We start from the raw sequence: 11041 nt of genomic DNA on the forward strand, positions 1-11041 counted from the left end.
CATGAACGTGAGTTGTGGTTTACTAATGTTAGACTTCTCTCGCAATATATAAACTAATTCACCTCGATCGGCTCATTCCTCCCATTAGCGACCACCCAAATTATCATCAGGAGCTTCGGCTCCTATTCTTCTCAATAGTTCGCCAATAGATTGTATATCAGTTTGAGAGGGCCATAATTAAGGTCGCAAATTTAGTTAGGAAATCAGTAAAAGGAATAAAAATGGCGAACAAGGCCTTGTTCGGCGCCTTCGCGGCGGTCCTTTTGGTGGCCGCGGTGATCGGCGTCATCGCCACGGTGGTGAACAACACCCACAAGTCGTCGGAGGAGGAGCCATCGCTGTCTTCTACATCCGTTAAATCCCTCTGCTCCCAGACCGACTACAGCGACGTGTGCATGCGCACCGTCGGCGCCGTCAACTCCTCTGCCTCCGACCCCAAGGCCTTAATCCAGGCCGCCTTCCAGGCTGCTCTGGACGAGATCAACTCGGCGGCCCACCTCACCAACAACGTCAGCGCCGGCGCCAACGACGAGTTCAACAAGAACGCCTTCGCCGACTGCAAGTCGCTGCTGGATTACGCCACCGAGGAGCTGCAGGCCGCCATGATAGTGTCGGACGACGTCGACGGCGTGGCGCGCCGCGCCGACGACCTCAGGACTTGGCTGTCCGCTGTCATCACCTACCAGGAGACCTGCATCGACGGCATCACGCAGCCGGAGCTGCAGGACTCGATGAGAAACGGCATGGAGACGGCGGCGCAGGTCACCAGCAACGCCATCGCATTCGTCGACGCCCTCAGCTCGCTCTTAAAGTCCTTCAACTTGAACAGCCTCAACATCACGAGCTCAGGCCGGCGACTCCTGTCGGAAGAAGCCGGAAAGTACCCGACGTGGTTCTCGGCGCACGACAGGAAGCTGTTGGCGGCGCAATCGAGGGGGCAACTGAGGCCCAACGTGGTGGTGGCGCAGGACGGCAGCGGCAACTTCAAGACGATAAACGATGCGCTCAAAGCCATGCCTAAACGGTACTCCGGAAGGTACGTGATCTACGTGAAGGCAGGCATCTACAAGGAGTACGTCATGGTGACGAAGGACATGAACCAAGTCTTCATGTACGGAGATGGACCCAGAAGGACCATTGTCACAGGGAGCAAGAACTTCGTCGACGGCGTCGGCACAATGAACACGGCCACATTCGGTACGGATTAAACTACTAGATCTCCTCGCGTTCCTTAATTCGATCCAAATTGAGTTATAACGAATTGAATCCCTTATTTTTGTTTGTCATCCTGCAGCCGTGGTGGGACAGGGCTTTATCGCCAAGTCCATGGGATTCAGCAACACAGCCGGAGCCATCAAGCACCAAGCGGTGGCGCTCCGCGTGCAGGCCGACATGGCCGCCTTCTTCAACTGCCGGATGGACGGCTACCAGGACACGCTGTACGTGCACGCCCAACGCCAATTCTACCGCAACTGCGTCATCTCCGGCACCATCGACTTCATCTTCGGCGACTCCGCCGCCGTCTTACAGAACTGCCTCATCGTCCTCCGCCGCCCCATGGACAACCAGCAGAACACCGTCACGGCGCACGGCCGCACCCAGGCCAAGGAGGCCACCGGCCTCGTCATCCATAACTGCCGCATCGTCCCCGACAAGAGGCTCTTCCCCGACCGGTTCAAGATTCCCAGCTTCCTGGGTCGCCCATGGAAGGCCTACTCCCGCACCGTCGTCATGGAGTCCATCATCGGCGACCTGATCCGCCCCGAAGGGTGGATGCCGTGGGACGGCAGCCTGTACCTTAACACTCTGTACTACGCCGAGTATGGCAACCGCGGCCCCGGCGCCGGCACCAGCGGCCGCGTCAACTGGCGTGGATTCCGTGTCATCAACAAGCAAACGGCCCAACAATTCACGGTGAATAACTTCATCGGCGGCAACCAGTGGATCCCTTACACTGGCATTCGCTACCTTGGCGGCCTCAAATACTAACTGAATTCCAATGTGCATCAATTGACTTAATGAAACTATTGCTTGATTGATATTGGCTGTCAAATGAACTCATACCACTCAATTAAGTCGGAAACTAATCTAACATCATTTAATATCTTTTTTTTGTTGTTGTCTCTAAAATAAAGAATCACCTAAATTAGAAACTCATAAAATGAAATCTTAATCTTTAATTGTAGAAAAATAAGTATAAACATGCATAAAAATAAAAGGAACCTTATGTCAAGTGATTAAGTATCTTACTTTACAAAGAAAATCCATATTTATATAATATAATATGAGAGCTAGAGAAAATATATACTAAATTGTAAACAAATTGGCACAATGTGTGTACTAGTTCTCTCAATTCTATCTAGCTCACCACATATAATTATTTATTGAGTTTGTCCAACTTAATTGGATCTACTTGAACAATTAGATCAATCGGCTCATTTAGAATGATGGATGATGATGTCAGGATCATTAAACACACATCTTTTAGGGATCGTTTTAATCATAAGTTTTAGACTCTGACTTTTGACTTGGATTGAACTACAAGACCTATAATATATCAATCAAAATTCATTCAAAGATATATATTTATTATTTAGTGTAACTCATAACTATCCAATCTTAGATTGAAAAAAATATCATTTAAAATTTTTTTGGAGGCTCCAAAAAATTATAGTCCTTTTAGTAAGGTTATTTTCATCTTTTACATTTTTAAAATTTTCATACTATTTAAATATTTATTTAGTTGATGTTAGAGTATTATCTTTATTTTGAGTTAATTATCTAGTTAAATCAAGAGAATAATTCTCTATGTTTGATGATTTCTTATATCTTTCTTAAAAATTCTCTATTATAATTAACCTACAAAATAATTATTATTTTATCTGACGCCAATGGACTTGACTAACTCACCCAATTTCTTAAATTTATCATCTCAAATTAGCTTATTGTTTAATTTGGTCCATCCAATTTGTCCTAGCATGTGCAAACCAATTGATGCACTTGACCGTCCCATGTAGATTGAATTGAATGATATGCCTAAGTACCCCGATCTAATTAACTCAATTAATTCATTTAACCAACTCACTTGGATCTCCTTTACCTGCTAAATTAATTATGTAGTTATGCTCTTAACTACATAATAAAATATGCTAAATTAATTATGTAGTTATACTCTTAACTCTTTACATTTTACTTTAGGATGTCAATAGAATGAAGGAAGTGACATATCCTCACTCAAACCCCTTTCATTTAAAATAAAAAGAAATTATAAGTTGATAAAATTTAAATTCCACTTGTATCTATAATTACTTATGTAATAACAAACATATTTAGGGTGCATTTGATTCAAATTATCATATATAACTTTGGTTATATGATTACCAAGTAATCACATAATCAAAGTTATCAGGTATAAAATATAACAAAGTTATGGGGTATAAAAGATAATATAATTTTGTTTGGTTCAACTTATTTATTTGGAGGAAATAAAATATAATAAGTTTTATATTTACTATATTACCCTTGATTCAAATAAATTAAATTAAATTAATAATATTAATATTAATAAATTGATAATATATCAAAAAATAAATATAATTTATTTATAATTTTTAAAATTTAAAATAAATTTATATATTTTTAATAAAATAATTTATGAAAATAATTATTTTAATAAATTAATTCATTAATTTTATTATTTTAAAATTTAAAATATTATTTATATATATTTTAAAAAATAATTCATTAAAATAATTATTTTAATAAAATAATTTATTAATTAATAAATATAATTTGTTACTTTTATTTTAATAAAATAATTCATTAAAATAACTATTTTAATAAAATAATTTATTAAATTAATAAACATCATTTATTAATTTTATTTTTTAAAATTTAACATAAATTTATATATATTTTAATAAAATAATTCATTAAATTAATTATTTTAATAAAAATAATCCATTAAATTAATAAATATAATTTATTAATTTTATGTTTTTAAATTTAAAATAAATTTATATATATTTAAAAATTTATTCATTAAAAATTTATTTTAATAAAACAATTCATTAAATTAATAAATATAATTTATTATTTTTATTTCAATAAAATAATTTATTAAAATAATAAATATAATTCATTAATTTTATTTTTAAATTTAAAATAAATTATCTCTTTTAAATTTATAAAATTTTAAATTAAATTTATTAAATTAATTAACCTAGTTTCAATTAGATTTCACAATACATTTTAATTAATTGAGTTTTAAAATTGAGGAGTAATCAAGAAAAAAAATTTGTTAACCTCCAGAATTGTAGAATACCTTAAGCTGCCAGGGTAATTACAATCCCGAATTATAACTCATTTGCTGATGTGACAGTGATATTGTATTATTTGTAAATTGATCATAACCATGAATCAAACAAAGTTATGATTGATAACTTTTGACAAATAAACAAGAGTATCAATGATAATTTTCAACCAAATACCCCCTTAGATTTAAATGAATTTCTATCCATATGATAATTATTATTATAGAAATTTAATCTTATTTTTTCTATTTTAAATGAACAATATATAATCTAATCCAATGAAGACAAATTAGAAAAAAAAAAACCCATCTTTAATCTTACATATTCATATCAAGATTTTTACAAGATGCTTAAATACTAAGATATTTCCTCCTAAGTGATTATATATATATATATATATATATATATATAAAATTGAATTCTCTTTTAAATTCATTCTCCATGCACCTTTAATTATGTTGGAATTATAAAGTACCTTGTAACTATAAAGTTACTTAAAAAAACTTAAATCGATCATTAGCATTAAAAGTCAATCTTTCACCATGAACGCTAAGCATATAATTACTTGTGAGAACAAATTTTATAGTTGATGGGAAAAAATGAGATTGTAATTTGAATACAAATGTTAAAAAAAAACTGAAATGAGTGTTAATGTAAAATTGTTCCACGAATTAATCACAGAACAATTAACTCGAGGGAAGGAAGGTCGATCCACTTCAAGCGGTAGATTGAATCCTCGAATTCCAGTACTGATCTGTTTCTTCATCCCTCTCTTCAGATCAATAGAAAGTAACCAGCTTCCTGTTCTCTCTTCTGGCTTTAATTTCCATTAGTGGAGTTTGAGCTCAATCAATATTTGAGGCCGGGCAAGTAACTAATGCCTGTGTACTTGATCCATTGGCTGCCTTGGATGAAGGGTTCGACGGTGAACTGTTGTGCAGTTTTCTTGTCAATGACATGGAATCCTTTCCATTTGACGCGGCCGCTGGTGCCGGCGCCGGGGCCGCGGTTGCCATACTCGGCGTAGTACAGAGTGTTAAGGTACAGGTTGCCGTCCCACGGCATCCACCCTTCGGGGCGGATCAGGTCGCCGATGGTGGACTCCATGACGACGGTGAGGGAGTAGGCCTTCCATGGGCGACCGAGGTAGCTGGGGATCTTCAAGCGGTCGGGGAAGAGCTTCTGGTCGGGGACGATGCGGCAGTTCTGGATGACGAGACCGGTGGCTTCCTTGGCCTGGGTGCGGCCGTGCGCCGTGACGGTGTTCTGCTGGTTGTCCATGGGGCGGCGGAGGACGATGAGGCAATTCTGGAAGACGGCGGCGGCGTCGCCGAAGATGAAGTCGATGGTGCCGGAGATGACGCAGTTGCGGTAGAATTGACGGTGGGCGTGCACGTACAGCGTGTCCTGGTAGCCGTCCATTCGGCAGTTGAAGAAGGCGGCCATGTCGGCCTGCACGCGGAGCGCCACCGCTTGGTGCTTGATGGCGCCGGCTGTGTTGCTGAATCCCATGGACTTGGCGATAAAGCCCTGTCCAACCACGGCTGCAGGATGACAAACAAAAATAAGGGATTCAATTCGTTATGACTAAATTTGGATCGAATTAAGGAACGCGAGGAGATCTAGTAGTTTGATCCGTACCGAATGTGGCCGTGTTCATCGTGCCGACGCCGTCGACGAAGTTCTTGCTCCCTGTGACAACCGTCTTTCTGGGCCCGTCACCGTACATGAAGACTTGGTTCATGTCCTTCGTCACCATGACGTACTCCTTGTAGATGCCTGCCTTCACGTAGATCACGTACCTGCCGGTGTTCTTCTTCGGCATGGCTTTGAGCGCATCGGATATGGTCTTGAAGTTTCCGCTGCCGTCCTGTGCCACCACCGCGTTGGGCGTCAGTTGCCCCTTCGACTGCGCGGCCACCAACTTCCTGTCGTGCGGCGAGAGCCATGATGGGTACTTGCCGTCTTCCTCTAGAAGCCGTCGCCCTGTGCTGGTCACGTTGATGTCGAAGTTGAAGCTCTTGAGCAGGGAGCTGAGGGCGTCGACGAATGCGATGGCGTTGCTGGTGACCTGCGCTGCCGTCTCCATGCCGTTCCTCATCGAGTCCTGCAGCTCCGGCTGCGTGATGCCGTCGATGCAGGTCTCCTGGTAGGTGATGACGGCGGACAGCCAGCTCTTGATGTCGTCGGTGCGGCTCGCCAGGTTGTCGACGTCGTGCGACTCCGTCATGGCGGCCTGCAGCTCCTCGGTGGCGTACTCCAGCAGCGACTTGCAGTCGGCGAAGGCGTTCTTGTTGAACTCGTCGTGGGCGCCGGCGCTGACGTTGTTGGTGAGGTTGAAGGCCCCGTTGATCTCATCCATGGCGGCCTGGAACGCGGCCTGGATGAACTCCTTGGGGTCGGAGGCAGAGGAGTTGACGGCCGTGCCGACGGTGCGCATGCAGACATCGTTGTAATCGGTCTGGAGGCAGAGGGCTTTGACGGACGTGGACGGCGAGGACACCGACGAGTCCTCTGACGACGTCGACGACGACTTGTGGTTCATGTTCACCACCGTCGCGACCACGCCGATCACCGCCGCCACCACCAGGATCGCGGAGAAAGCTCCGAGGACAGCTTTTCCCATATCTCCTTAAATCTTTTTATTTATTTATAAATTTTTTGATAAATTCATAAATTTATTTGAGGATTGGTATCGATGGGAGCCCGAGCCCCTGATCTTATTGGTGGCAATGGAGTTGCATGGATTGGAAGGCGTTGTTTATATAGTGGCGATCGAATTGAACGGATATGACTAAAGAAAGCAAGGATCTCCTCGTCCTCAAGTATTGCGAATTCGTGATTGGATCGCCGCAGAAAACGGTGGCACTGATCAAGAGACTCGATAGAAATTCCTCAAACTACTATTTTTAACTATATGGCACTTGAAATCACACAAATCTGTTCATATTTTTAACTATTTTTAGTGCATATTAACTAAATTGCAGATACTAATTAACTAACTAACATCTTCTTCAGATTCATAAACATATAGCATTCGCTAATTAATTACTTGGCAGTTACCAAATCTTTTCACACATCAACAGCATCGCCGGCGCCATCGTCATCCACAGGGGGCTCCTCCTCCTCCTGCCTCTGCATGCGACGCATCTTTATGGAAGGCGACTTCTGGCTGCCTTTCTGCGACGACTGCGACAGGGTCGGGCCTTGTAGTCGGATGAAGTTGTAGGCCAAAGCGCCGGCGATGGTGCCGATCGGAGGTCCGCGCGACAAGGTACACCCACACTGAGCTGTAGATGTTGCTCGCGAACGCAGGCCCCAGCGTCCTCGCAGGGTTCATGGATCCTCCAGATATAGGTCTGCATGTATATATATATATATCTCTAGCTGGCGGCTCAAACCTTAACCTAGTAAAGTTGAGATTAATTTAATTTGTTAGTTAATTTTAATTTACCCTGCAAAAATTGAAGTGATGCAGACTGCAGAACCTACGGCCAGGCCAGCCAACTCTCCTACCTGCAACAAGGATCGATCATCATCGATTAATTTTGAGATACTTATAAATTAGCTTGTTAATAATTAATTATCAATATTGGCCGGCCGGCGATTAAACTCATACGGCTCTTGTGTCTGTTGCCACCGCAAGCGTGACGAACATCATGTTGAAGGTGACGATGATCTCAGCCACCAAGGCCTTCCCGGCGGCGCCCGACGGCGTGGTAGTCCCGAGATCGGTGATGGGGTGGAGCAGCCCGCGTAGGATGAAGGAGGCAACTGTCGCACCTGTTATCTGAGCTCCCCAGTAGAAAGGAACCTACACATTAATTGAACGTTTAAATTAATTAATTAGCTGCTAATTATTGGATTCATACTGTTCTACCATCTCAATATCACCCTACAAGTTGCACCATTGTTTCTGATGGAAAAATTAATGTCTGTATCGAATTGAGCTGAAAACTTTGGCTTCATCGATCTCGAAAGATTTCTATGATAAAAAAAAAAAAATTCGTGGCGGCAGACCTGAACCCACGGGAAGTGCCTGGCGACGGCGAAGGCCAAGGTGACGGCGGGGTTCATGTGCGCCCCTGAGATATGCCCGACGGCGTAGATCATCACCGTCACGATCAGGCCTCCGGCGACCGACGCCCCCAGCTGCGACACCTGCGACGGGTTGCGCTTGCTAAGTGCGCCACTGCCGCAGGTGACGAACACCAGCAGAAACGTAGATATCACCTCCGAAACAACCTGCGATCGATTCGCTATCAGGTTAAGCTCCCTGGCTCAGTAGACAGTACACGATAATTAATTAATCCACAATGAATTACCGGACCTTTCTGGCAAGAAAGGGAGGGAAGCTGTCCCTGAAAGGCCTGCGGCGACGGGGCACAGAAGGGAGGTGGAAGGCGTCTTGCGCGGTGGCAACGTCGATGTCATGGATTTCGTTGGAATGAGAAGCCATGGAGTCGAAGGATCAGGATCTGTGTCTGTGTGTGTTCTTGATCATGAACTAAATATCTCGTTTATTAAGTAGGCTAGGGAGGATCAAAAGCAGGAAAAAGGTCAGAGGGCTCGTCCAATGCCGTGAACTCTGGAGTGAAATAAATGATTAATTATGGTTTTATGGATTTAATTATCATCCAACTTGGGATCATCTCTCTGAAGAAGGTGAACCAACACATGCATGATGATGAGGTAGGATCTGGATGTGACCTACTACTAATGGTGACGATGAAATTTGAGCATTATCTGTGGAAAATTTTGGCACAAATGTTATTTATCTTCACTATGTTCCAAAGCATGTTCTATGTTAAAATGTTAGATCAACTGGTGAACCTTAGTAAAGAATGTCAAAATGTTCTATCAACTGGATTAATTAAGAGCATTAATAATAAACCTTAATAAACCATGTGAAGAATATGATATCTACATTCAATTAAGAATCGACAACCAAGCAATTAGCTAGCATATACATTGTAGGTTGATTTCTTAACAAACCAACACATGACATCTAATGATGTTGTATAATTGATTAATTATAGTGCATTATTGTCCTGTTTTTGATCCTATATTATTCAAATGAGCTCATTCCTAGCTACTCCTTGTTTAATTATATCTTAAGGTGCTCATTATTTGTTAATTCACTCTTATCGGTCAATCTTAATAGAGTTATTTTCCACCAACATTTCATCGTATACACTATGTTGTCTACTTAGTGCAATCGATTTCACCATCTATATTTATGGAGCATGAAAAAAATTTATTAATAATTTCAGACTGATTCATTTTATTTTAACATTTTGTACTGTGTTACATTAATTGCATTTGAAATCTGAAATAATTCTCCACGAATAATAAATAACATGTTTAGTTAGGACTAGAGAAAAAGGGAGAGTATTGATCAGGAGTAAAGAAAGTATTTAGTGTTGGCTAATAAAGTTATATAGAGTAATTAACAATACTTTGTTAAATTTTTAGACAGAAGTATGAATTTGCATATTATTGTATACTGTTTTCAGCTAAACATGATTTATTAAATTTTGAGTAAAATATCAAATTTAAGTGAAGCAGAGTTTAGCACTCTAGTTTGAGAGAGGTATTCGTCTTTTGTGAGCATTCACAAGAAGAACTTGAACACATATTATGAATGTATATATAAGAAAATAGACTAGGAAGATTTTTTTTCCCAGAACTCAAAAGAAACAGAGCAATGATGGCATTTTCTCTTCAAAAGATCTTGAACACATATTATGAATGTACAAATTAAAAATAGTTGTCCCAGAGCAGAGATGACATTTAATTCTCATCACTTTGAAAAGAAGAGCCCGGCATCTATCTGATTGAAATCCCTCATTCCAAAATGTTCACAAGGTAAATGGAGGAATGAGTTTGCACTCTCCTCTTCCTTAGGGAAACACAACCAGAATGATTTGTTAATCATAAAACTTTCAAATGTTTGCACGTAAAAAAAAAATTCAACTGTGTGCGATAGTTATTTAGCATTCACAATAAGCATCATCTTCAACATACGTATAGATTGCTATGCATTAGAGACAAAGAAACTTAGAGCATGTACAGTTCATATTGTGCAAAGACCAAGTTGTTCTATGGATCATATACAGCATGGCCAGAAATAAAATTTGTAAAATTATACCATATTATACCAATATCATCAAACAACAACTAAGTCTTATCCTACTAAATTAAAATAATAAACAAGAGATAATATAAGAGAGAAGTCATCTTGATGCAAGCTGAAATTTATTGGAAATTTCAGTACAGCTAATATTTCATCCGAATTACTACCTATGCAAGCTTATCACTCATGACTGGCCGTTGCATCATTATGATGCAAACACAAGAACATTATGTAATGCATCTTCAACCGTCTGCAGTTGAATGGGCACGTATGCATTTAGTATGAACCCACTCCTCATTCTGCAGTTGACTCTGTCATACAACGTTGACTTCTAATGGTATAAGCTAGTTGTACGTATGCAATTTATATATATCATGAAAAAAAAGAAATAATCGTTTCCTGAGCATTAATTAGTGCGCAAACATGTAGCATGCACTGTCTACACGCTGCACCATGATAAGACAATGATGAATCTCCAGGTTATAATTACGTTGTCTCTCCCAAGGACTTCAGTTGGTTTGGTGTTAGGTTTGGAGTAATTAAGATCAGCCTCCATTTACAACAACAATCAATCAAGTCTTATCACACTGAA

At 40.6% G+C, this 11041-nt stretch overlaps 2 protein-coding genes and 1 pseudogene across 2 annotated transcripts; 1 reads left to right on the forward strand and 2 right to left on the reverse strand.

Moving 5' to 3' along the window:
• Positions 1–221: 221 nt before the first annotated feature.
• LOC141822754 (pectinesterase/pectinesterase inhibitor-like) lies at positions 222–1989 on the forward strand. The gene is made up of 2 exons (XM_074710085.1): positions 222–1197; positions 1295–1989. The coding sequence occupies exons 1-2, from the start codon at positions 222–224 to the stop codon at positions 1987–1989; spliced, it is 1671 nt and encodes a 556-aa protein (XP_074566186.1).
• A 3173-nt stretch (positions 1990–5162) lies between these two features.
• Positions 5163–6939, reverse strand: LOC141825717 (pectinesterase/pectinesterase inhibitor-like). Its single transcript, XM_074713102.1, has 2 exons — positions 5955–6939; positions 5163–5857 (listed from the first exon to the last, which is right to left on the reverse strand). The coding sequence occupies exons 1-2, from the start codon at positions 6937–6939 to the stop codon at positions 5163–5165; spliced, it is 1680 nt and encodes a 559-aa protein (XP_074569203.1).
• A 344-nt stretch (positions 6940–7283) lies between these two features.
• On the reverse strand, positions 7284–8772 carry LOC141824888 (aquaporin NIP2-1-like; annotated as a pseudogene).
• Positions 8773–11041: the final 2269 nt, after the last annotated feature.

The sequence above is a fragment of the Curcuma longa genome, chromosome 3 (assembly GCF_044706935.1).
Source record: "Curcuma longa cultivar G26 ecotype Majalengka, Jawa Barat chromosome 3, ITB_CL_G26_1.1, whole genome shotgun sequence".
Taxonomy (NCBI): domain Eukaryota; kingdom Viridiplantae; phylum Streptophyta; class Magnoliopsida; order Zingiberales; family Zingiberaceae; genus Curcuma; species Curcuma longa.